Source organism: Tyto alba, unplaced genomic scaffold (genome assembly GCF_018691265.1).
Source record: "Tyto alba isolate M040663 unplaced genomic scaffold, T.alba_DEE_v4.0 Super-Scaffold_34, whole genome shotgun sequence".
Taxonomy (NCBI): Eukaryota; Metazoa; Chordata; class Aves; order Strigiformes; family Tytonidae; genus Tyto; species Tyto alba.
The window spans coordinates 5,876,940-5,902,079 of NW_024881309.1; the positions used below are offsets into that span (position 1 = coordinate 5,876,940).

The following is a 25,140-nucleotide window of genomic DNA, read 5'->3' on the forward strand; positions in this document are numbered from 1 at the left end:
GAGGGTGCTGAGCACCCACCGGCCCTCCCCGCTGAGGGCAGAGGGTGCGGGACAGGACAACGGGGCTCGTACCGCTGGGTGCGGAGCGGGGAGGGGGGGGGGGGGATGCCGGGGCAGGGGTGTCCCAGCCTCGGGGGGACCTGATGCGGCTGGGGCAAGCAGAGGGGTGCGGGGGGGTGAACTCTTCTGTCGCAATGCCTTAGTGCTCCCCGCCTCCGCCGGCCCTGCCAGCGAGAGGGTTTCGCGGGGCGGCGAGGAGCCGCTCCCCCTTCCCGGGGGGGGGCCGGGCTGAATCTTCGCGCGGGAGCCCCCGGCGTGGGCCCGGGGGCGCTGCTGGCGGGGGGGGGGGGGAGACCCGCTCCCGGAGGGGACGTGTGCTGACGTAGATTATAACCCCCCGGGGGGGGTGGGTGGGGGAGTTGCCTGGGTGACATCACGGCCGGGCAGAGTGACGTCACGCCCCGCCCGGCCCGGCGGCCGCCGGCAGGGGGCGCCGCTCCGCCGCCGGCCTCTGGGGCCCACCGGGATCCGTTGCCCTTTGAAGAGGGGAGTCTCGCGAGAGCGGCGTCTTCTCGCGAGAGCGGGGGCTGTGAGGGAGGGGTGAGAAATGGCGGCAGCGCCGGCGGCTGTGGCCGTCGCTCCCGCGTCCGAGGGTGCGGAGCCCGCCCCGGACCCTCCCGCTGCGGAGCCTCCGGCCCCGCCAGAACCGGGCGCTACCGATGCCGAGACCGGGTAGGCCGCTCCTTGCCCTCCCCCCGTACTCCCCAGCCTTGCAAGCTGTGAGGGTTATGGGGCGGGGGGGGGAGCTCTCCCCCTTCCCCTCTTACCCTGGAAACCCTGAGGGTACTGGGGTTCACTGCCTCTTCCCCTGGGCAGCCGTGGGGGTCGGGGTGGTCCTTCTGCCCCAGCGGCACCGGGGGTGCCCCGGGTCCGCGGTTCGTGCTGCCCGGGAGGCCCCAGTGCGGCCCGGTCTGCTCCAGACCCCGGGGCCAGGCCCCATCAGGCCCCGGCTGTGCCCCACCATGGTTACACCAGGGCTGAGCTGGGGGCCCCTCTCTTAACTCACTTCTGCCCTTGCAGGGGAGATGCTGCCCTGGTCGATGTCACCGCAGCCCTGGAGACAGAGTCCGCCAACGGGAAGGACGCCCTGGTAGGTGGCTGCGGGCGGCCGGGGCTCGCAGGGAGAGCCCCAGCTCGCGGGGGTGATTCCTGCGGTGCTGGGACAGGCAGGGGGGGTGAGAGCACCCGAAGCTGAACGTGCAGCCCCGTGGGGATGACGCTGCCTGGGCTCCCTTGCAGCCGGGCACCACGATTTGCCTGTCCCTGCAGGAGAGCTGCCCTCGCGGGCGTCCTGGGCTGGGAAATTGTCCTTTCCTCTTGTGAGGGAAGTCTGAGGCTAACCGTTGGGATAGCTGTTCACCAGGCTGCTAGCCTTCTCCCTTCTCTTTGTTGTTTTTTTCTTTCACCACCAGCACATTTTCCCCAAGGGATTCTTACTTGGTAGCAATCTAGTGGCATTGCATAGATAACAGGGAGATGCAAAGGCACAAGATAGCCATGGGTTGTATGTGGTGTAGAAAAAGGGCAAATAGAGAGTTTTTTTCAGGAGATGAAATGTTTCTATTTAACAAATAGATGTCTGGCAAATGCCTGACGTGTTAGGACTAATAAGCATCCTCAGTTTTCTAATACTAAGTCAGGGATAAGATGAAGATATAGAAGGTAAGAACGTAGTTATTCAAAAACCAGGAACTTGAACACGTTCCTGTGGTTCGGACGAGAAAGACTTTCCATCCTACTAGCTCCAGTTTTAGTTCTTTAAAGAATTAATTTGGAAATTAAATCCTCACTCATCTGACTAGTTCTAACTGAATCTACAAGATAGTTCCAGCTCACTCACAGCATGGCTGTGTATTATGGGGAAAAACCCCCAACCTATTCCCTCTAAATTCTCCTGTCTTGACAGGTTACTGCACAAACCTTCTTTTCTGTCTGATTCAGTCAGTCTTTAAGTCAGTCCAGGTTTGCTGATCTGCTCTGTTTGTAGGAAGCTGCTGGGGACAACTCTGAAGTCTTGGATGCTCAGGCAGGCTCAGTGGATGAAGAGAACGGACGACAGCTCGGAGAGATAGAGCTGCAGTGTGGAATTTGTACAAAGTGGTTCACAGCAGACACGTTTGGCATCGACACCACGTACGTGAGCTCTGCCTAATGCCGGGCGTGAAACTTAATGGAAGTATTTAGAGTGTAAATTCCCAAGGACCCTTGGCCACTGGGGGGCCAGTGTGTTATGTGAATTCACCCAGCTTGGTGGGAAGTGTTTCTGTTCGTATATTTCGGCTCTAAAAAAATCATTGTACAGACTGCAGAACTGTCAGAGCCACTCTTGGACCTGGGGCCTTAGAGGCCTGTAAATGTTATTTGAAAAACAGAGGGGGATTCAACTGACGTTTTCAATTGGTGTGAACAAAAAAATCTTCCTATAATTGAAAAGTAACTTCAGCTTGCTTTTTAGAATCTGTGTGGGATTGACCTTAGGCTTATTAAAAACTCAACTTTTTTGGTTGTATTTTCCCCCTGAAAAGTACTCTAGACTTCCAATAAGTTGGAGCTCCTTGTCCAGATTTTTTGTGTTGTTGTCTCTTATTTTGTTGAATGAATTTCAGAATTTCTCTAAACCAAGATGATGACTCTTAGCTTGCTTACATTTCTCTCAAGAGCTTTGTGGCTTTTCTTGATGCTCATGGTAATTGTAATTTGATGGAGATACTGAATCTGTAAGATATTTCTGGTTCTGGAGAGAGGGAGAATAATTAATTTCTTAACCTGATGTAGTGAGGTGTACACCAGAACTCGCAAATCGGTGTGCTCTTTTCCAGGTCATGTCTGCCTTTCATGACCAACTACAGTTTCCATTGCAATGTTTGCCATCACAGCGGGAACACATATTTCTTAAGAAAACAAGCAAGTAAGTGTGAAAGCACATTCCTTGACATTTTGTGCAAAATAATCCTGAAGGCTTTATTTTATCTGAAGTCAGTGGGAGGGTTCTGCTGAAACTTTTCAAAAATTACTCAAAAGTCCCCCATTAGCAAAAAGCATGCATGGCTTTTTCTGAAAATGTTTGGCGTTTTGTTACTAACTTATTAAGATGGTGAAAATCTCTCTGTTTAGCGAGGGCTGCTGAGTTAGGACAGAACTTGTGAGGGTTGTACTGTTGTTCAAGATAGCCACGGATGCTTTGTGCTTAAGTAATCGCCGTGTACGTGGGTGTATGTTTGATCTTCCCTGTGAGTGTAACTCTAGCTCTGGCATATTTTTGTTTTTAAGATCTCAAGGAAATGTGCCTCAGTGCTCTGGCCAACTTAACGTGGCAGTCAAGGACACAAGATGAGCACCCGAAAACAATGTTCTCAAAAGATAAGGTATGGCTATTATAAAAATCATCATGGATTTACGTAAGCTACGATTTCAGTGAAGGGCAAGTTCAAACAAATATTGGCAGTGAGACTTTCAGACCCACGCTGTTAAGACTCAGTTTTGTTTTATTTTTTTACAGGATATTATCCCATTTATTGATAAATACTGGGAGTGTATGACAACACGACAGAGACCTGGGAAAATGACTTGGCCTAATAATATTGTCAAAACTATGGTAAGTATTCAGAGTTAAGTTTGTGGAGGATTTTCTGTGAATGGTACAATTGTCTGACATTTGTTGAGGTCTGGACTTACAGCTAAATGGTGAGGATTTTAATGCTGTTTGTGTAGTTGATGTACTACATATTAATGGTAAACACTGTGTTTTAAACTCTTGTTAATGAACTTGATATGATCTTACCCTGCGGAACTTAAATTCTTTCTGTCTTTTAGTGTAAAGAAAGAGATGTGTTTTTGGTGAAAGAGCATCCGGACCCAGGGAGTAAAGACCCAGAAGAAGATTACCCCAAGTTTGGACTTCTAGACCAAGTATGTAATTAGAGATGGGAAGGTGGTGTGCTGCAGGGAGCTGGGGGAAGGGGTGGGGGGTCCTTTTTGCTGTGGTTTATGCTCAGGCGAATGAGCCAAATCCTGCTGTGAGCCTGTGCTGCGCCAAGCGATGTGTTGGAGGGCTCCAGCACCGGGAAGTGCCGTGTTCAGGCTTTGAGGGGTAAGTTTGACTGAGTCCGTGCATCAGAGTTTTTAATCTCTTCCAGGATCTTGCCAATATTGGTCCTGCGTATGACAACCAGAAACAGAACAACGCAGTATCCACAAGCGGGAACTTAAATGGCAAGTTCTTTAATCGTGTGTTTTTTTAATACTTGGTGCTAAGCTGTATTTTCCCAGTCCTATCGCTAGGCATCTGTGCAGCTACACTAGTTGAGATGCTGCAGTTAAACGTGTCAGGTGAACTGAGGTTATGCTTATTATGTTCAAAACATGTTCAGCCAGTCTCACCGTGCCTTTCTGTAGAGAGATTAATTTTTACCTTCTTGTGAAGGTTCGATTTTTTTCTTCATGGCAGCCAGCTAAATCAAGATGTTTGCAAGAAAGCCAAGCTTGTTGGCTTTCTTCCATAATGATATTAATTTACATACTACATGAGTTAGACTTCCTGTTTCTCTCACTCTGAGATTTGAAAGAAGTTGGGGAAAGTATATATTATTCCTTACCATCGCTGCTTGCATTTTACTGTTGTTGGTTTTTGCAGAAGGATGGCTGTGCTCACAACTTTGGGTAGCTCGCTGAGGTTACCGATAGTAATCTTACTGTACTAACACTAACTGCCAGCGAGATTTCGTTGTGCGAAGGCTACACCGCTCTGTATTGAGCACATTCAGATGGTACCTAACAGGAGGTGTTTGGGGCTTTTTAAAACAGGGTTATAGATATGTAAGGCTGCGTTGTCTCCATTTCATGCACTGGTTGTTTTTTATTTAATTTCTAGAAGATTGACAAATGTGTGGTGCCACTTCTGTTCTTACAGGTGGAGCCTCTTTGGGAGGTGAATATTTACCTTTCAGCTTCTAAAACTTAAGTATTGTTGTTTGCAAAGCTTTCTTGCTCAAGTATCTTAAAAGCTAAAGTCAGTTAAAAACCAAAAGCGTGTCCTGATATGATTGCAATAATACTTTTAGTGCAAAACAACAATTTCACTTTTTAATCTTTAGCAGTTAGAAGCTTTTAATTACCATATTCTGCCCCACTTGACTGATTCAAAGCCTTATTTTCACCTATGTGTGGTTTTGCTTTGACCTGACGCTGTAGTTTTAATGCCTAAGTAAGTGGTCAGAGCCTGGGAGCTGGTATGATATAGTGATTGTTTAGGCGAATGAGTGATGACAAAGAACCTAAATGTTTATCTGCACTGAAACTAGCCAGTGCAGTTGAGATCATGTCGTGTTTGTGCAGAATATGGTATTCCCTCAGTGGTTTGAATCCCTTACACCGTAAGGGGAATGCTGATAATTTAAAAGCTGACTATACTTTTAGTTATGACACAGTATGCGGTTTGTAAAGGTGTTTATCTACAGTACATAAAAATTCTATAGTTTTCCTTGTAAATCAACAGCGATCTTTTTTGAAATAGTCTAATGATAAAAAGCCTATACAATTTAACGTATTAAAACATGATACTGTTAATAGTTTGATTACATTTGACTTTTTCCTGTACTGTAGTTTTACTTATGAGTGAAAACTGGGTGCTGTAGTATGACATGGTACACTGTTCAATTGTATCACTGATTTTGGTAATACTGAAGAGAAACACCTCTCTTGCTTTTCATTTTTCCTCAACTAAGGTGTATTTTTTATTTTATAGATGGAAACTTAAGTGCTTATTGCTTACTGGTGTCGGAGTGTTTCTCCAGCATAGTGTGTCACTGGGATGATGACTTTGCTTAAAATCAGATAGTGTGTGCTGTAGGTTGGGTTTTCTGCTACTTTTGCAGAAATTAATTTGAACCGTGACTGGAATCTCCACGAAAGCAAATAATAATGCTTTTGAAGTGGATCCCAGTGCTGCTGTTTGTAGATCTTTTGATGACAAAAAAAGATTCTTAATTCTCACCCTAAAAGCCTGAGTTGAGCTCATTTTGTTGATAAATCTCACGTAACTTCCACTCTAAATTTAGACATTTCCAAAGTTGACTAGAAGCTACCGAAGTTCTGGATTTTGCTATGCTCATTTTCAAAAAAAGTCCGTGACTGTGGAAGAAGGTACTTGAGCTCATGAACTGGTTTTAGTTTGGCTGCTGCCGCCCCTTTCCGTTTGTGGAGACTCCATGCTCACGGGCTCTCGCTGATCACCAGCTGCTTAACGCGCCGCGGTTTCTGTGTTCAGGGGGGATCGCTGCCAGCGGCAGTGGGAAGGGACGGGGAGCGAAGCGCAAGCAGCAGGATGGAGGGACCACGGGAACAGCCAAGAAAACCAGAAGGTAAGAGGAGAGATGACACGGTGGCGCAGTGATGAGCATCAGGCCATAACCCTGTGGTGCTAGGCCACGTGCTAGAAATTCTTTGAAACAGATGAGTACACGCTCGTCGTACACAGACTCTCGGAAGCCAAGCGGTGTGCAGGCCGTGAGCGCTGCAGGTGCAGCTCTGTGAGAGGTGGTCCTGGGTCTGGGTTGTCTTGCGACTGAACCGTAGCCACCGTGAGATGCCAACCTCTAGTTTTTGTGTTTCACAGCGACCCGTTGTTTTCCGCTCAGCGCTTACCACCCCACGGTTATCCTTTGGAACACCCCTTTAATAAAGATGGATATCGTTACATCTTGGCTGAGCCTGACCCCCACGCACCTGACCCAGAAAAATTGGAGCTAGACTGTTGGGCAGGAAAGCCTATTCCTGGGGACCTCTACAGAGCCTGCCTGTATGAACGAGTCCTCCTAGCACTGCACGACCGAGGTACAACGCTTGCTAATCGTATGCAAGTTGTATAGCCAGCTCTTCTTACGAGGGGCCATCTTCTGTAGCCTCACGTTACCGGTTGTTGACGTTTCAGACATAATTGCTTTAAGAGGTGCAAATGTTAAATCCACTTCTGTATGTTCACTTGCCTTTTGACATCGCTGCCTGTTAGAAATCACAGGTGAAGCGCTCATACCATCTCCTCTCATCTCCCGCAGCTCCCCAGTTAAAGATTTCTGATGACAGACTGACTGTTATCGGCGAGAAGGGCTATTCCATGGTACGAGCCTCGCATGGAGTGCGGAAAGGAGCGTGGTACTTTGAAATATCCATGGATGAGATGCCTCCAGACACAGCTGCCAGATTAGGCTGGTCACAGCCATTAGGTAAACAACTTTACCAAATATTTCTTAGCAGTGGATTCCGCCTAGTTCCTCTATTTCTTTCCCCCGTACTTTAGACCTAAGGAGGGTGAGTCATGCTCAGCTTGCCAGCTGCTTCACTGCTTTTCTTGAGGAGAAGCTCTTTCTGCAGGTGATCTGAACTGTGCGGAACAGCAGTAGGGGTAGATCCTTCAGGCGTGCTTGGCCTTGCCTAACACTACAGTCAACGCGTTTGTACTAATGGCAGTTGTATTTAACTGTGCCCCTGCTGCGCTGTGCATGCTCATGAAGAAACCTTGGTTTCCGCAGGGAACCTCCAGGCACCTCTGGGATACGACAAGTTCAGTTACTCCTGGCGCAGCAAAAAGGGAACAAAGTTTCACCAGTCGATAGGGAAACACTATTCATCTGGCTACGGACAGGGTGATATCCTGGGATTTTACATCAGTCTTCCAGAAGATACTGAGACTGCCAAATCACTGCCTGACACTTACAAAGATAAGGTGAGGTGTGGCATTCACTTTGGGATTAAGTGTTGGTGAAGTGGGCAAGTGGAAAGCAGGTTGCTCTAGGCTCACCTTCTTCCCCTTTGAGTGCATCCTCCCCGTACCACCTCTGGGTGGTTCACAGCGGAGAGGTCCAAAGCATTGCTCTCAAGCAAACAGAATACTCGGAACCACCCAGAGGTTCTGCAAGGGAAGACTCTGCATGGACTGCTGAATGAGATTGCCCACATCTTTTTTCATCTTCTCTTCCCCTCCTGGTTCTCAAATATTTGAGATGTGTGAATCACTCGTCCTGGGTACTCTGACACAACAGGCACGCCTATCCCAGAGCAGGGCTCCTGTAGGCTATTCCTTTAATATATCACTAAAGGTAACAGTTTTTCTGGCGTACTTCTGAAGTGGTTGTTTTGTAACATTTCAGGCTTTGATCAAATTCAAAAGCTACTTGTACTTTGAAGAGAAGGACTTTGTGGACAAAGCAGAGAAGAGCCTAAAGCAAGCGCCTGGAAGCCAGGTGAGTTAAATGCTGGTAGGTGGAGGATGCAGAGCTTCAGGAAGAGTGGAGAGCCTGCTGAGACTGACTTATTGTATGCATTAATTGCTTGCATTTAATGAGCACAAAGGGAGGCTGCTTATTAGTTCTTCATCAAAAACAAGAATACTTTCATTAAAGCAACAATAAATGTGAATTTAGCAAACCAGCTGTGCCCTTTGCTTGTCACTGAAGTAATTGTCTGGCATCAGGTAAAGGGGAGCGTAGGTTAAGCTGCCTCTCAGGGATTGCTCTGTAGTTCACAAGCAAGGCCATGACAGTTAGCATCAATGGTAGAAAACCTCTTTGTTTTTCTTCTCAGATAATATTCTTCAAGAACGGTGCCAGCCAAGGAATTGCCTTTAAAGACATCTTTGAAGGAGTTTATTTTCCAGCTATTTCTTTGTACAAAGGCTGCACGGTAAGTACCATGTCTTTGAAACATCATTCCTAAGTCCATCATAGTTTTAGTAATGCATGGAGTGCGGCAAGTGAGTGAAGAGGAAAGAAGGGAATTATTTTAGTGAAGCAACTCTGGAACAATGCTGCTGTTCACTTGTCTGATATCAAACCCCTGGACAAACGCTCTCCTTTTGTGCCAAGGATCTTTGTTTATGTGGTCTTGCACGGGGTCCAGGTAGGCTCAGGAGTACAAGAAGCTGAGGACTACAGCAATTTGCCTGGTTTTCCTGGATCTAATGATAAATGTGTTTTCTACAGGTTTCTATAAACTTTGGGCCGTATTTCAAGTATCCACCTAGAGATATCACTTACCGTCCAGTAAGTAACGACTGAAGCTTTTTACCCCCCACTTTGTAATGGCCTCAGCATTTAAACAAAAGCGGGGTTGAGATTTTGTTGCGGTTGGAGTTGATTTATACCAAGCCTGTATCCATCCTCTTCAGTCTTTGCACTTGGATTGTGTAGCCAAAAATGATTGTATTTAAAAATATTTAAGGATAGATAGCCTAACAAATAACTCAAATAGCAGGTGCTGTCATTGTTCCTCTTGGGGGGCTGTAAAGTCCCTGTCTGCCTGTGTTAGCCTCTCTTATCAGTAAGAGGGCTGAATTCTGGCTTAAGGAAACACTTGGGAATTTTTTTCCCCACTAATGTTTTCTGGAGGCGAACAGTCCTGGACTGGTGCTGTAGGCCAGAGCTAGCCCCTCTTTGGCCTGAGCCTGTGCTGTCCCTCGTTCCCTTTGCAGATGAGTGACATGGGCTGGGGTGCTGTTGTGGAGCACACGCTGGCAGATGTGCTCTATCACGTAGAGACAGAGGTCGATGGACGGCGCAGTCCACCCTGGGAGCCGTAAACGAAGCAGGCGGCGCAGCGTTAGCCGAGCGGACACGGGGGGAGCCAGTCAAGTGGTTTTTATTACAGAGGGACGTGCAGCACTCAGAGCAACCAGCCACCGAGCAGACAAGCTGAAGCCAACCCAGCTCTTGCTGGCAGGTGTTCTGTGTATCTGGTACCTGCTGAAGCCACACTCTACCGCTGTGCTGGAGTCTAAGTGACTGCAGTTCTAGTATGTATTGTGCTGCTTGTGGGCATCTCACCGAGTCTTCAGGAACTCTTACAGTGTAGCTAGCTGAAGCAGCAAGTATTGTATTGAGGTCACTTCTCCTGTGCTGTACCTGGGTTGTAACAGTCGTTTGTTCAGTGAGAGCGGGCTGGAGTTGGACCTCCCTGCTGTACACACACACCTGCAGAAGCAGCACTGGCCCTTCTGCTCAGCTCTTTGGGCTGATTGTAAACAACTGCTTCCAGCCAGGAGGAGGGTGTTGTAACAAGACTACTGCATGTAAGACTGAAATTTGGGCTTCTGTCCAAACTATTTTTTTTTTTCCCCACAAACTGGAAACCAGTTTAAAAATAAAGGCTTTAACTCTTTTTTTTTTTCTTGTGACTTGTTATGAATGAGATTTAAACTCAAATTAGCTACACTCGGAGATTTCTCAAGATGAAGCTGTGCAAAGCTTTGAATGAATAAATAATTTGACACTTTGTGTGTGTGTCTATACAGGAGAAATAAATTAGAGCTGCTTCACGGAGGGGAGAAGGGAATAACCCCATGTTTTGGGGGAAGGAGGGGAATAAAATTTGAGGTTCAGGGAGTCCAGGTGCTGGTCCTCCTGCCTTCCCTGTCAGGTGTCTGGGACCTCCCTAATTAGGCAAGGCCTGCAGTAGTAGACACCACTGCTTAAAACTTCATTTATTTAGGGAGGTTGCAGGGGCCTGAGTGAGCCAGCACCTGCTCAGCAGAGCAGAGGCAGGACCAACAGCCCTCAGGCTTGTGGTCCTGTGCACTTGCACACTAAGCAGGTGCTGGCTGACTGGGGGAGGTTGCAGGGGCCTGACACTTAGTTTCAATAAATAAAGCTTTACTTATTTATTGAGACGCTCAATTAGTGGTGTCTACTACTCCAGCCTGCGCTAATTAGCCAAGGCCTTGGATCCACCTGTGTCTGTCTCACACCATTCCAAGGCTCCACTCCTGCTGGCAGCGTCCCCCCCCCCTCCCCAGTCGCTGGGGTCAGCAGCTCCCGGCCGCTGTCCGGGCCAGGCGCTCCCGGAGGTGGTTGGCGAAGTCGACCTGGGTCTGGGACAGGACCTGGTTGATGAGGGTCTTCGGCAGCCAGCCCTGGGGAGGAGCAGACACAGCCCGGGAGCCCAGCGCGCCTCCAAGGCAGCTCCCGCTGCGGCTTGGGCGGGATCGCTGCGAGGCTTACTTACCTTCAGGTCGATGCTGAGCAGCCAGACCAGCTTGGTGTGCGACGGGCTGCCGGGCAGCGGGCGCAGGATCATGCAGGTGGGGCCGTTCTCCGCTCTGCAAGAGGGCAGGGGGGCGCCCGTTAGCAAGCACAGCGGCTCGTAGCCCCCAAAATTACAGCCCCGCTGAAGTGCTCTCTGAATGTGGGTTTCCCTCACAGCTCCGGCTGCCCAGACAAACCGGAGCCCCTCCGAAAAGCTAGCGTGTGTCACTACACACCCCCCGAGCGAGGGAGCGCGAAAGGCGAGTACCTTATAAATCCTTCCTGCTCGGGCATAGCCCCGTGTTTCGTGGACGTGCCGGCCAGGACGCAGGTGGAGCCACGTCTCTTGGAGCACCGGACACTCACAAAGTCCCGTGGTCCAACAATGTTACCGGGGGCGGCGGCCGCCTTCTCGTGGGTGATCACCGTGTCCTTTCCAATCTTCTGGAGAATCTGGACGGTTCAGAATTAAAATGTTATTCTGAAGTATTTACGGCATAGCTAAAAGCTAGCTTTGATTACCCTGTGTTCAAGTACACGCTCTTACAAAAACTGGGTGTTTATAGTGAGAAAAATTGCAAATATCTGCTTCATCGCAGAACGTTCATTTTCAATACCTGAAAAGGGAAGGTGTTTTGCTTAATGCTTCTCTTACTCCAGACAAGCTGTGGAAGAGCAAAATGCTCTTCCTTGCATGTTGGGACACGGTGCTGTTTCTCTTCCAGTAACAGTACAGACGTAACACCAGACCTGGCCTGCTACCCTGCAGTAAAGGGCATTTCCTGCAGAATAAGCCGCTACAGACTCCGTTTGGCTGCAGCAGCAACGCGATTGCTGCGGAACGAGCTCTGGCTTCTGGAAGTCTGGCTTCTCCCCTCCCAAAGCACGGGCGGGGAAATCCCTGTGCTCCTGCCGGGCTGGGCAAAGCGATTCTTTGGCCCTTCCAAGGCCCCTCGGAGCAGCACGTGGGTGTGAATCCCGGCCGAGACAGGTCTGACGGGCACTTCCTACCTTGACTTCTTTGACGTTGGGATTCCAGTCCCCCATCTGCTCCATGTTGTCCACCAGCTCGCTGTACACCGCGTCCAGGGGCTGCTCCACCACCACCTCGAGTCGGAACACCTTGCCCGTGTCGGGGAGCACCTTGCTCAGCACTCTGTCTCCGTTACCCTGGCGGGGGGAAGGCAGAATTAACACCACGAATATTTACAGGAGGACCGCGTCAGTCTGCTGCAAAGCAGAGCACCTACCAGCACCGTCTCTGTCTTCCAGCCGTCCTGGTCCCCGAGGATGCTGAGTGATTTCTGGAGGGCTTCCTCTCCTTGCTTGATGTAAGACATTTCCATCTCGCTAAAGGGCTTCTCCTCCAGCCTCGAGCCTACTCGGGATCAGACAAAAGCAGGCGCCAGCGTAAGAACATTGCACAGTTGACTAACAATTCCTAACACCAGATAAGCTTTATCTACATCAAATACACTTCTCCATGCCCAGGGGCTGGGAAGTAAACTCAATTCCCACTGCTTGCTTGCCTTCGAAGGTTATTTAGGAGAAGCACAGGCTACCCACAAGCAGGTTTTCCTCCACCCCCCTCTCCGGAGCCCGGCGCCGTGAGGGTCACCACCCGGCAGAACGGGGCAGACCCCCGTCTGCTGGTCACTTACTGAGCAAGGAGCTTCTTCTGCGAACCTGGTTAACCCACGTGCCAGGTCCCGTGCTGCGGCAGGCGAGCTTGCTCAGCTCCTGGCTGATGGCAACAGCGGCTTGTCTTCTCAGACCTGAGAGCAGAGAGCGCGTCACTCGCCAGCACCAGGCACTGCGCTGCAGAGCGCTTGCTATTCATTTGGGTTTTTTTTTTCAATTTAAACGTACGACATATTGAAAAAGTCTCTGCTTGCCGCCTTTATTGAAGTCCCTACAGGCACAGAGAGCAGTTGACTGCCATTGCACTGCTCCGGGACAGAAGCTGTCCTAAACAAACCCGGGCTTTGCTCCAGGTCTAAGCCACGCAGCACGCAAGGAGCAGATGTCAGTCACAAAAATACCGAGGAGCAATCACGCAGATGCCCAGAAAAGGCCGTAGGAAATGGAGTACGGGAATACAAACCCCTCACAGCCAGCGGGAGCGTTACCTACAGCCTGTACCCTCCACATTCAGCCGCGGCACGCAGCCGTCCCCCTCCGACCCCAGCAGAAGGTCGGCAGCAAAAAGGGCAGCGAGCACAAAAAAACAAAGCACAGAAAGCAACGCGGCACAGGGTGGGGAGAGCACCCCGGAGCCTCCAGCCCCCTCCCGGCCGTGCAGAGGGGCTCCCCCAGCCCCGGCATGCCAGCCCCTCACCGGTCATGTTGCGCAGGTGCCGGTAGGAAATGGCAGCGCAGAGCTTGGACGTGGCGGGCAGCATCTCCCCGGTCCGGAGCGAGCCGCGGGCTGCGGGCGGGTGTCTGTGGCGAGCGCTCCTCTGCCCCGGCCCCGGGGGGAGCTCGGCCTTAAGTACGCCCGCTGAAGGATGCCGGCTTGTCAGCGGGGAGATAAGAGCCATCACTTACGGCGGGGGGGCCCGGGGGGCCAAGGCCAGACCCGGCTCCTCACGCATCTGCCGGGGGCCGCGGGACGCGTCCGGCGAGCACGTGGGCGGAGGCGTGCTGGTGCACCGCGCTGGAGCCCGGCCAGCCCCCGCCGCGGCCGGGCACGGGCAGCTCCCGCAGCGAGGCGAGGGCAGAGCCGCCCTGCCCGGCTCGGGCTGGTGCTTGGCGGGAGATCCCGGTGCCGGGGACGAACCCGGCTGCACGGGGACCGGGGGTGCCCCGGGCGGCTGCCCCCGCGCAGCTCATCCCCCGCGGATAACAAGGGATAACAATCAATTCTGACAGGTAACAGCGGATAACAACGGATAATAACGGATAACAACAGATAACAACGGATAACGACGGACGACACCATCTCACAGCACAACCATCCCGGAACAACCCGAGCCAACCTCAGCTCACGCTGGACACGGGAACCCCCTCCCCGGGGACCTGAGCCCTCGCTGCGGCAGCACGTTAAACCCCACAGAGCGGGACCTCCCGGCACCCACCAAGGCGTGTGGGATCGGTGGGCACCCGGGGTGGCCGTGCACGGCGGGGGCAGCACCGGGGATGCTTCATGCCCAGAGCGTTTCAGAGGGCGCAGAGCCCCGCGCTAACACAGCCAGTCTTTCAGCCTATCTAAAGCTGAATATTAAGTGTATTAAGCTGCTGAACCTGGGGCTGGGAGCAAGGGGCAGCCCCCTGTACCTCCCCCAGCGGCCGGTTTATCTGCCACGGGGCTGGGAGCAGTGGGCAACGGCAGAGCAGCGATAACACTCAAGGATGAGATGACATTTCTGGGATGAGTTATGGCCCCGGAGAGCAGCGCTCCCAAGAACCCGTGAATCACCAGCTGCTTCCTTTGACGTCAGCCCCTGCACCCTCCTGCGGGGAACCTGACCTTCCCCCCCGCTGTTGCAACAACTTGGCCAAGGGGGAGGTCAGCCGCTCGCTGTGCTGGTGGCCTCCTCCCGGGGAGCCCCTCGCATCCCCCAGCCTGCCCGCCGAGCCCCCCTGAGACCCTTTGGGTCCTACCTGCCATCCAGGAACGGTCCCCGCTGCTCCCCGGGGCGGCTGTTCTCCACCGTGCGCAAGAAAAGGCACCTTGTGTTCATGCTGGTGGGGCCAGAAGCTGCGCCATCCCCTTCCCAAATGTTTACTGGGAAATCCCTGCTGCAGCCGTGCTCCTGCTCACCAGCCGTTGCCGCAGGTGTGATTTCGGGGTCCCTGCCGCAGCTCTCCCCCCTCCTGGGCTCTGTCCACCCAGTCCCCACACGCCTGCACACAGAGGGAGGAAAAATCAGGAGGGTTTGAAATCCCAGAGGTGCTGCCGGGAGCTCCCAACCCTGCAGCCTGGAGCTGGTGCCAAACGGGGTCTGCAGTGTCTGGGATGAGACCCTCCGGCACGGTGCCTCGCCCCTGGCCCCCCCGCAGCCCCTCTGCCTTGCTGGAGCCCCCCAGCCGGGGGACACAGCACCGGGGTTGGCAGGGAGACCCCCCCCAACTGCAAACCAGCTGGGACCGTTGTTATCCCAGATGGAGCAGCCGCTCCCGGGCACAAGGCCTCGGCACAAGGACACGCCGTTGTTTGCGAGAACCAAAACAGCCCGGGCAAAGCCAACCCCCTCCAGCTCCAGGCCCGGGGGGGGCTGGAGGGGCATGAACCCCTCTGTGCCCCTTGGGAGGGGACACAGGGGACAGTCACATTGCACTGTGGCACACACAGACCCACAGCCTGCCGCGAAGCCGTGCCGAAAAGTCACCCAGGCACCTCGGGAGGGTCTGGTGAATTGGGAACACCCCCAGGACCCTCACCGGCTCCCGACGTGACCTCAGCATCTCCTCTGGCCATCGCTGAGGGGTCCCACGCTGACACCGGGCTGCCCGCTGCGAGGGGAAGGGGCGGCAGCCTCCCACGGCACCGGGGATGGGATTTGGGTCCCAGCACCTGCCGCGGGCACCGGGAAGGTGCCTCTCCATCGGGGCAGGAGGAAGCACGGCTGGTCTGGCCAGCTGAGCCCATGTGTGCTCCAGCACCGCTCGCCTGCCCGGCACAGGATGAGGCCCCGGCCACAGCTTGGACCTGCCCGGCAATGCCGAGCTGGGGGTGCTGGGGGAGCACGTGGCCGCATCCTGCACGCCAGCAAGGGGGTGCCCAGGAAGACGGCACAGCCCCGCTCCAGGATGGGCACACAGCACCCTCCCACACGCATCCCGTGGGGGCAGGAGGAGGCAGAAAACGCTGGGGGAGGTAAAACAACTGAGAAACCCCCTCTGGGCCCCCAGCCCCCACAAAACGCGCCCCCACCCCATCCCCGTGCAAAGTCACCACGTGGCTCCGTTTGCAGCTTTTAGCTTAAAAATGTACATCCCGGCGCTCAACGCACAAATATTTACAACTTGTTTACAAATGTACAAACCTGGATCGAATGTAAACCAAAGGAGGCAGAGATTCCCCGGGGCCCAAAGGCACGGGGCCCCCGGCACCCGCAGCACGGCCCCCCCAGCCCACGTGCACCATGCAAGGCTGGGGCACCCCGAGGCTGCCCTGAGCTGACCCCTGAGGACAGGGGGAGCCCCCCCCCGGCCCCACGCCCACCCCCACTTGAGAAAATTCCCTTCTCTGAGCCCGTTTCACATTGTGGTGGCCAGAGCAGGAGAGGGGAGGCTGTGTTGCCCCGGGGGGGGTGGGCGCTCTGTCGGGGTGATCCCATCCCTCCTGCTGCAGCATGGCTGGGGAGAGCCAGGGGTGTCCCCCCCATTCCAAGGCTGCCTTTGGTTCTATTTGGAGAGCGCAGATAAAGCCACAGCCCGACCCCCACCCCAGCACCTGCAGAGGTCGAACACCGAGCTGGCGATAAGATAACGGGCTCAAACACAGCAAAAACAGGTCCCTGCCCTGGCCCCTTCCCCTGGCAGCGGCTGGGGGTGGTCCTGCAGGGGGACCCCCCCCCCGGAACAGGCCGGGTGTGCTGCAGGGTTGGGGAAAAGGGGCCAGGGAGCTGCCAAGGTTGGGGTTGGGCAGGTTCTGCTCCTGCCCCATTGCCCCCCCCATCACCCCGTGCCAGCATCCCTCTGCTCCGGCACCCCCAGAGCCCCCGGCCCCCACGCTGGCCCGAGATCACCCGGAGGGGGCACGGGGCAGGGGCTGGGGGCTGCTCGTCCCCGGCGGCTCCCCCAGGACGGTGAGAGGGGTCAGGACGGTGCCGGCACCGTGGCCGGGGCTCGGCAGGAGGAGTTGGCTGCGGGAGGGTGCGAGTTCACGGCAGCCGGGGCGGGGGGGTGGATGGCGGTGCCGATGGTGTAGTCGGCTGGCTGTGAGGGACAGACAGACAGACAGCAGGCAATGAGCTGGGGGTGAGGGGCGGTGGTGGTTCAGGGGGACCCCAGGGCACCCCCCCTTCTCTTACATGGCGCCGGAAGAGCCTCTGCAGGAGGCTGCGCTTGGGGGGCTCGGGCAGCTGCCTCCAGTCCAGGTCGGGCGAGCGGGTCCCGCTGGGTCCGAAGACGTTGAGGTCCTTGAAGCACTCGGTCTCGATCATCTGGGGGGGGGGGTCAGGTCACCGGGGGGGGGGCAGGCACAGGCAGCCCCACAGCAGGGCGGGACCCCCTGCCCCCGGTACCTCGTTCTGCCAGGGGATGGAGACGCTGCCGGTGGCGAACTTGGCGTAGAAATCGTTGTCGGTTTGGTCCAAGTTGACGCCCTTCACCGTCGAGAACTGCTCGATGTCCAGCACGTCCTTGCAATAAACCGCCCGGGGCTGCGGGAGCCAGAGAGCCCTCAGCGGGGGGAGCGGGGCCCGGCCCCCCCCAGGAGGGTGCCCACCCCTACCCTGCGCCTTACGTCCGGCACGAAGGAGGGTGTCATGATGCCAGCTTCCAGGCGCTTGAAGTTGATGGTCCTGAAGAAGGGATGGCACTTCACCTCGGCCGCCCCGTCGGCCCCGCAGCCCAGCCGCTGCTTGGGGTCCTTGGCCAGGAGCTGGGGAGGGGGACGGGTGGTCACGGCAGGGGGGGATGGAGCCAGCCCCGACCCCCGCGGGGACCAGCAGGTCCCGGTTCCCCCAGCCTCACCATCCTGCAGATGGCCTGAGCATCCTCGCTGAACTTGTCCGAGTACAGCTCCTGGTCCTCCTGCACCCGCTTCTCCACCTCCTCCCGCTTCACCCGCTCCTTGCGGGCGCGGAAGGGCGACTGCCCCTCGATCATCTCATACACCAGGCAGCCCAGGCCCCACCAGTCGGGGCTGAAGGTGTAGCGCTCGTTGTTGATCACCTCCGGGGCTGCGAGGCACGGCCCCAAACCCGTCAGCGGCCAGGCACGCCGCGGCACGGGGACCCCCGGGCCAGCCCAAGCCCCCACGCTCACCCATGTAGCCGACGGTGCCCACGCGGCCGCGGATGGTCTCGCCCTCGGGGATCTTGATAGCCAGCCCCAGGTCGGAGATCCTGATGTGCCCTGGGGCGGGGAGGGGGTTGAGGGCATCATCCCAGGGAAGGGCCACCCCCCATCCCCACACGTCCTCCCCGAAGCGCAGCCAGAGACCCATCCCCGAAGCCAAGAGCGTGGGCAGAGCCAGACCCAGCAGCCCCCTCCTCACCATCATCGTCCAGCAGGATGTTCTCCGGCTTCAGGTCCCTGCAGGGACAGACGGACGGCTCAGCACGGAGCGGCCCAGCCCCGCCGCCCCCCGCGCCCGCCCCCCGCTCACCGGTAGACGATGCCCTCCTGGTGCAGGTGCTGGAGCCCGCAGCAGATCTCCGCCGCGTAGAAAACCACGCGCTCGTCCTCGAAGCCGGGGTTGCCCATGTTGTAGATGTGGAACTTGAGGTCGCCGCCGTTCATGATGGTCAGCACCAGGCAGAGCGCGTCCTTCGTCTCGTAGGCGTACGCCAGGCTCACCTGCGTGACCCCCCCCCCAGCCCATCAGCACCGACCACGGCCCCCCCAAACTCCCCGGCCCCCCCGGGAGAGTGCGACACGCACCACGAACCGGCTGTTGACCTTCTCCAGGATCTGCTTCTCGTTCAGGGCCATCGCCTCCCCTTTCCGCTTCTTGATCCGCTTCTTCTCCAGCTTCTTGCAGGCGTACATCTTCCCCGTGGCCCGCACCTGGCAGGCACACACCTGGGGGGGCAGGGGGGGAACGTGGCGGGGGGGGGGGTGAGCCCCCACCAGCCCACCGTTGCCCCCCCCAGCCTCCCCCCGCGGCCGTACCTCCCCAAAACCGCCCTTGCCCAGGATCCGGTACTGCCGAAACGTGTCCTTGGTGACCGACTGCCTGAAAGACACGGCCCCGGGTCCATCAGCCCCATCACCCCCCCACCCCCCCCGCCCCCCAGACCCCCTTGCTCACCTCTCCAGGTATTTCCACTGCAGGAACCGGTCGAAATACATGCTGGCCCGGTAGTCGGCGAAGGGGTCCCCGCTCAGGTATTCGTGCAGGGGGCTGCGGGGGGAGAGGGGACGGTCGGCGTCGCCCGCAGCCCCCCCCCGGCCGCCCGTCCCCGGGCAGGGCGCTCACCGCAGGCAGCTGCTGAAGAGATCCTTGCAGGGGCTTTTCTGCAGGTCCTGCAGGCACCGGCTGGCGTGGGGCTGGCCCACCTCGGGCAGGAAATCGGGGGACTGCCGAGGGGAGCAGGGGGATGCACACCCACGCATCCCACCCACCATCCCACCCAGGCCACGGGTGCCCCTGGGGTGCCTGGGCAGTGGGGACGCAGCTCCCAGCAAGGGACCCCCCCCCTTCACCCCATCCTGCTCCAGCTGCCTGGCAGGGCGGGAAGGGCCCCCCCCAGCACTCACCTCCTGCTTGAGGAACCGGCGGATGATTTCCTTCCCCACCTCCTTCCTCTTCTCATCCGGGGAGAGCTCGTAGTCCGCCTGGGATGCCGGGGAGAGGAGGGTGCTGCAGCTCTGCCCTGTGCCCCCCCGCCTCCCCAAATGAGGGAGCTGCCTGCACCAGGGGCTCACGGTGGGGCTGGCAGCACTGAGGGGGGGGGGTGTCCCCCACGTTTCTCCCCACAGCACGCAGGGAGAGGGGCAGGGGAGTGGGCTGCCAGACCCAGGCCCGCTGCAGCCCGGGCAGCTCTGCTCATTCAAAAGTGGAGGGGGGGGAAAAAAAAAAAAAAAAAAAAAAAAAAAAATGTGTCCTGCAAGAGCTCTGAGAGCCAGCACAAGCCGGGGCTGTTTCACAGGTGTGTGTTTCCCATTAGCAGCCCCCACGGCTGCCGGGTCTCAGCTGCTCCCCCCGAGGCCCCCGGCCAGCCCTGGAAAAGCCGACCCCGCTGCGCAGGGCACCAACGGTGCAGTAACGGGAAACACGGATCATTTTTATGAGGCTCTTGTTTCCCCTTCACCGGCGATCTCCGGGTAAACCGGGCAGCGGTGCGTGGACAGGGTTCTCCAGCGGCGTTTTGAGCTCGCCGAGACAGAGCCCCCTTCCCCTGGCACGCCGCGGAGGGGAACCCGCAGCGCGTGGGGTGGGGTGGGGTGGTCTCTGCCTCCCCGCAGCCCCCTGGGTCCCGCTCCGCAGCCACTGCCCTGGGGCACGCGCTGCAAACCCGCCGCAGGACTCGGCAAAACCCCAACCGGCCCCCATCCCGGGTTAAAACTGCTGCCTCCGCGAGCGGAGCCGGCGCGGGGGGCGTCCCGCGGGGTCCCTCACCGCGGCGTCCAGGAAGCGGATGCAGCGCCGGAGCTCCGGCCGCGTCTCGCAGAACTGCCGGAAGAGCAGCCGGCCGATGGGCTGCTTCTGGCACAGGCTGCCGTAGTCCTGCTCTGCAAGGGAAGGCGGGACGTGCCGCGGGACGTGCCACGCACCGCGCCGAGCACACGCCGTGCCCCCGGCCCGGTGCCCCCCCCCCCCGGCTCACCCAGGCCCTTCCGCAGCTCATCGCACTGGCTGATGTGCGGGAACCGGAGGATCTCCCGCCACTTCTTGCTCCTGCCTTTCCGCTTGCCACCGCCTCCTGCAGCCGGGGTTGGGGGAGAGGAAGAAGAGGTCATCGCTGCCCCGGCCCGGGGGGAACAGGGGGGCAGAACCCCTGCCCCGTCCTGCGGAGCCGCCCAGTTTGGGGTTTCCCCCCCATCCCACCACTGCTGGTCCCCAAAACCCCTCGCTCACACACGTCCCCGCACGCCGTCAGCACCAGGGCTTTGGGAGACTCTAAAGCCACGTGGGAAAACGCGCCCTCAGCCCTGGAGAGGGCTCTGACCCCTGAGGGGACCCTCAGTCCCAAAGAGCCGAGGGGATCCCCACCGGGTCACGGCTCCCAGCCCCGCTCCAGGGCAGGAATGGGATCCCCTTCAGCATCTCCTGGTGCCGGGGGAGGCCGAGCCCGGCGTGTGCAGGCTTCCTCCCCGAACAACGACACGGCCCCGCGTCGCTCCCTCCCATTAACATCTGGTTTCCTTATCTCCCCGCCGAGCCGCTCGCCCCGCTGCAGCAGCCCCGGCCCTGCCTCCTTGGGGACGAGGAGGGGGCAGAGGGAAGGGACGGCCCCGCAGCAGCGGCTGGCGGGAGGATGCTCGGCACGTGAAGTCACCCCTGCGGGGACCTGACATCAGCGCGGCTCCGAGCTGGTGGCCGGCCAGCACCACCCACCACCGGCCCCCGGTGACGCCGGGGCGAGCCCGCGGGATGCCGCGGTGCTGGGCTCCGGTGGGGCCGGCGTTTTCGGCCAGGCAGAGCTTCCTGCTGGGTCCCCGGGCTCCCTGCTTGCCGGCAGCACAGGGACTGAGCACTCGAGGAAGAGGAGCATCCGCCCCCCTCGCCCTGCAGGGCCCAGGCCGGAGCCCCCCGGGAGGCTGGCGAAGGGGTGATGCCCAGCCAAGGACCCTCCACCCGCCCCGGGAGCCGTCCCAGGCCACCCCAACCTCACAGGGATGCTCTGAGGCCACGGCTCCCTCCCCGCCTCTTCCTCAGACTCTGCAGGCATCAGCCCCCAGCACCCCGTCCAAATTTCAATTTGTTTGCCGCAACAATAAAAATAAATTAACGCTCATCACCCACGCTGCAGCGCATCTCCCCCGGCTGAGCCCTGGGGATGGGCTTTCAGCCGGAGCTCTCTTGCGGGCTGGGGGGCGCAGAGGGGAGCTGAGCACATGGGGAGGTTCAGGTCAGAAATGTTTTCCCTCCACGCAGGCTCCTGCTGCAGCATCCTCCTTCCCCGGCCCGGTCCCCCCTGCAGCGTCCAGGCACGGCACAGCCAGGGCGAGAGGGAAGAGCACCACGTCCCCAGTGCGTGTCCTGTCCCCTGCGCGTCCCCGGGTGGAACCGCACCAAAACCGACCCACGGCAAAGCCACCCCAGCCCCCAGCGAGGGCCCAGGGCAACGGGGGTGTGGGGCTCAGCGGGGGACCCAGCTCCTCCACCCATGGTGTGTTTGGGCAAGGCAAACCCCGTCCCGTTCCCTCCCCAGCAAAGTAAAGGGGGAAAAACCTCAAAGTAAAGGGGGGAAAAAAAAAAAAATATATACAATCCTTGTGCTGAGGGGGCACAGCCGGACCCTTTGGTGCTGGGCAGCGGAGTGCTGACAGGGACATCCCAGAGGCATCCCGGCCCCTCTCCCGCAGCATCTTCTGCAGGACAGAGGCCACGTGGGGAGCAGCCGTGCTGGAGCATCCCACTGCTGCCTGCTCCCTGCCTGCTCCCTGCCTGCTCCCGCTGAGAGCCGGTCTCCTGCCAGGCCGCGGGATGCAGCAGGAAAGGTAAAATGAGAAATCGGCGCTCGCCTCAGCCCTGCTCCCCACAAGCGAACCGCGCCGGGGAACCCTGCGAGGACGCAGACGCTGCCGAGCTGACCACGGCAACCAGAAAAGCGGCGGAAAGCACAACAGAAGCCGTTCCCCGGCGTGAAGGAGCCCGCGGGGAGGGGCGTTACACCAACTACGGCTGCAGCCCCCCCGGGTCCCCCATCACCGGTCGCTGTGCGGTGAGGTGGCACCGATGCCTGGTGAGGTGGGGACGCGGCTGCCCCCGCCCCGGAGAGCCATAAAGCCTTACTCACCGCCTGTTATCTCCTCCACGCCCGCACGCTCCCGGGTTTTTATCCCGGGCACTTCCGCAGGGCAGACGAGCCCTTTTGGCTCCCTGGGCTTTTGGGGCCCTCGGGGCCACCAGCCCTCCCTCAAAAGCTCCAGCAAAGAGCTGGGCACAAAGCCCGGGTTGTTTCGGCTGGCCAAAGACCCCCGCAGCCCTCGTGGGGCTGGGAGGGGGGAGCAGCCCCTCCCCAGACCCTCTTTTGGGGGGCAAAGCCCCCGGGCACCCTGCAGCAGAGCAAGGTCCTTTTGAGGGGTGCAGCAGGCAGCGGCAGCTCGGGGAGCCCCCCCAAACCCACAGCCCAGCGCGGTGCTGACACCCCCTCACGCCGTGTCCGACACTGCCCATGGTACAGGACCGCTGCGGCCAGCACCCCCAAAAGCACCGGGAGCGGGAGGTGGGGGGGGCACCTGCCCAGGCCGAGCCCCCCCCCCCCCAGCACGCCCCAAGGATGGAGGAATCTGGCTCAAACGCAGCTTCAGGCTGCAGCGACAGTGCCGGGGCTGGACCTCGCCGAGCCCCCCACGCCTTCCAGCACCAGGCTGGCCCGTGACCCCCACCCGAGCGTGGGGACCCCCCCAGCCACGGCCGGCGGGCTCTCAGCTTTCCGCTGAGGCGGCTCCGGTCGTCCCCACGCTGCTGGGAGGGAAGCGCCCGCCCGGCCGGGACCCGGCCCTCGTCCCGCTCCGCTTCCCGGCTTCTTCCGGAGCCTCTCGCAGCCGTCGCGCACCGACATTAACCCGTTTGGTGCCCGCGGCGGCAGAGCCCCCCCCCCCCCCTCGCCCTCGCTCCTGGGGCCAAACCCCCCCTTCCCCAGCTCCGGCTCGGACGAGGCTCCGGCTCCCACGGGCAGCCGCCGCGCATCCCACGGGACGGGACCGGGGTCCAGCCCCGGGCAGGGCGCGCCGGTGCCAACGCCTGGCCTCGGCCCCAAGCCCCCGACCCCAAACCTCTCCCTCCCCGGCGAGGGCACCGGCACCTCTCCGGCCCCCGCACACGAACCATCCCCGCGGCGAGCCTGCTGCTGCTGCTGGAAGCGACCGCCCTGGGGGTAAGGGAGCCTTTGGGAGGCAGGGATTCCCCAAAAAGCAATGGGATCACCTCCAGCGCCGGTGGCTCTCGCGGCCGTTTGCTTTTCGGTCACCAAGGTTCAGCGACGAGGGCGCCGGTTTTCCAAAGGAAACCAAAAGCAAACAAAGGCGCCCGCGCTGCCCCGGGAGCGGGTGCCAAGCGCCGCTTTTGGAGGGGCTCAGGCACCCGCAGCTTTTTGCCCCCCCAGGCCTCACCCCAGCTCCTGGCAGGGTTCAAACCGGGGCAGCACCCACACACCCACCCACCACCCACACACACCCGGCAGCGCCCGTTTTGCTCAGGCCTGCACCGAACCGTCCTGGCAGCAGCAAAGTTTTGCTCCCGCGAGCCCCGTCCACGCCAGACACGTCCTGCTGGCACGGACAGACGGACGGACGGACGGACGGACCCCGCGTCCTGAGCCCCGGGGCGTCTCGGCACACGCCCCGCTTGGGGCCACGGCACCTAAAGCGCTTTTTCAGTTCTCTGCCCCGCGCCCCTGGCTCTGCGGGGTGGGACGGACGGACGGACGGACGCGTCCCGCAGCGCCGGGGCGGCCGTCCCCTCGTGGGGGCTCGGCGATGCCAAGCGGGACGAGCCCACCCGGTCACCCAGCACCCGGGGTGCCCACGGGGGGGGTGGGGGGGTTGCCCCGGGCCGTGGGGAGGGGAGTGGGGATGCAGCGTGGGGCCGGGGGACGCGGTACCTTCGCGGGCCTTGAGCAGGACCGTGTTGGCCACGATGTTCTCCAGCTCCATGGCGCGGCGGGGGGGGCGGCGGGCGGCGGAGCTGCCCCCCCGCCCGCACACCGTGCCCGGCGGCGCGGGGCGGTCCGGCCGCCTCCCGCCGCAACCGGCCGCCTCCGGGGGGGGGGGGGGGTGGGGAGGAGGAGGAGGGGGGGCGGTGCGTCACCGTCGTGACGTCACGGGCCGCCCCCTGGCGTCATGGCCTTATGTAAGGGGCAGCGCCGCGCCCCGCCGCACGGGAGCGCCCACCCCACTGTGGGGCTCCCCCCCTCCCTCCCCGGTTGGGGGGGGGCATCAGCTCTTTGCACCACCACCCCCCCACACCCCGCGGGGGTGGGGGCACCGACCCCCGGACCCCCAGCATCAGCAGAGCTGCTTTCCTCCTCCTCCTGCCCAGAAACGACACCCCAGACCGACTGGGAGGGGGGGATCCCCCCCGGCCGTCGCCTCCAGCCACCGCGGGCATCGCCGCCCCGATCCCCCCCCTCACCCCAAAGCACCCCCTGCGCCCCCCCCCCCCGCCCCGCATCAGAACAACGAAACCGAAAAAGCCGTTTCCTCCCGGCAGAGATTTTCCATCTGCGGGGGGGGGGGGGGGGGGCCACCGTCTCTATACAGCCTTTTTTTTTTTTTTTTGGTT

The 25,140-nt window shown here is 58.7% G+C and overlaps 3 protein-coding genes across 7 annotated transcripts; 1 reads left to right on the plus strand and 2 right to left on the minus strand.

The window, feature by feature from the left end:
* The first annotated feature begins 593 nt into the window (after positions 1-593).
* ASH2L (ASH2 like, histone lysine methyltransferase complex subunit) lies at positions 594-10,325 on the plus strand. 2 transcript variants are annotated; one of them, XM_032998330.2, is made up of 17 exons: positions 594-732; positions 1,081-1,150; positions 2,048-2,193; positions 2,880-2,968; positions 3,331-3,425; positions 3,560-3,655; positions 3,874-3,969; positions 4,197-4,272; positions 4,970-4,987; positions 6,326-6,419; positions 6,674-6,891; positions 7,113-7,280; positions 7,587-7,780; positions 8,205-8,297; positions 8,638-8,736; positions 9,036-9,095; positions 9,524-10,325. In XM_032998330.2, exons 1-17 carry the CDS (start codon positions 608-610, stop codon positions 9,629-9,631), a joined length of 1,845 nt encoding a protein of 614 aa, XP_032854221.1. In that variant the 5' UTR covers positions 594-607; the 3' UTR covers positions 9,632-10,325. The 2 variants fall into 2 exon arrangements, with proteins under 2 accessions (XP_032854221.1, XP_032854222.1); XM_032998331.2 differs by lacking the exon at positions 4,970-4,987.
* Positions 9,675-15,953, minus strand: STAR (steroidogenic acute regulatory protein). 3 transcript variants are annotated; one of them, XM_032998333.2, is made up of 8 exons: positions 14,676-14,998; positions 13,411-13,586; positions 12,734-12,847; positions 12,323-12,450; positions 12,084-12,242; positions 11,341-11,525; positions 11,053-11,146; positions 9,675-10,960 (listed from the first exon to the last, which is right to left on the minus strand). In XM_032998333.2, exons 1-8 carry the CDS (start codon positions 14,753-14,755, stop codon positions 10,853-10,855), a joined length of 1,044 nt encoding a protein of 347 aa, XP_032854224.2. In that variant the 5' UTR covers positions 14,756-14,998; the 3' UTR covers positions 9,675-10,852. The 3 variants fall into 3 exon arrangements, with proteins under 3 accessions (XP_032854224.2, XP_042657438.1, XP_042657437.1); XM_042801504.1 differs by lacking the exons at positions 9,675-10,960; positions 11,053-11,146; positions 11,341-11,525; ... (1 more) ...; positions 12,323-12,450; positions 12,734-12,847 and adding an exon at positions 15,456-15,953 and having other exon boundaries at positions 13,471-13,936; positions 14,676-14,714; positions 14,836-14,918; XM_042801503.1 differs by lacking the exons at positions 9,675-10,960; positions 11,053-11,146; positions 11,341-11,525; ... (1 more) ...; positions 12,323-12,450; positions 12,734-12,847 and having other exon boundaries at positions 13,471-13,936; positions 14,676-15,445.
* Positions 15,954-15,976: 23 nt separating this feature from the next.
* On the minus strand, positions 15,977-24,597 carry LOC116965949 (G protein-coupled receptor kinase 5-like). 2 transcript variants are annotated; one of them, XM_042801502.1, is made up of 16 exons: positions 24,461-24,597; positions 20,516-20,611; positions 20,308-20,420; positions 19,446-19,523; positions 19,165-19,265; positions 18,997-19,089; positions 18,858-18,921; positions 18,627-18,767; positions 18,352-18,542; positions 18,241-18,278; positions 18,009-18,098; positions 17,715-17,923; positions 17,485-17,622; positions 17,264-17,401; positions 17,051-17,182; positions 15,977-16,955 (listed from the first exon to the last, which is right to left on the minus strand). In XM_042801502.1, the coding sequence occupies exons 1-16, from the start codon at positions 24,510-24,512 to the stop codon at positions 16,836-16,838; spliced, it is 1,794 nt and encodes a 597-aa protein (XP_042657436.1). In that variant the 5' UTR covers positions 24,513-24,597; the 3' UTR covers positions 15,977-16,835. The 2 variants fall into 2 exon arrangements, with proteins under 2 accessions (XP_042657436.1, XP_042657435.1); XM_042801501.1 differs by having other exon boundaries at positions 17,473-17,622.
* Positions 24,598-25,140: the final 543 nt, after the last annotated feature.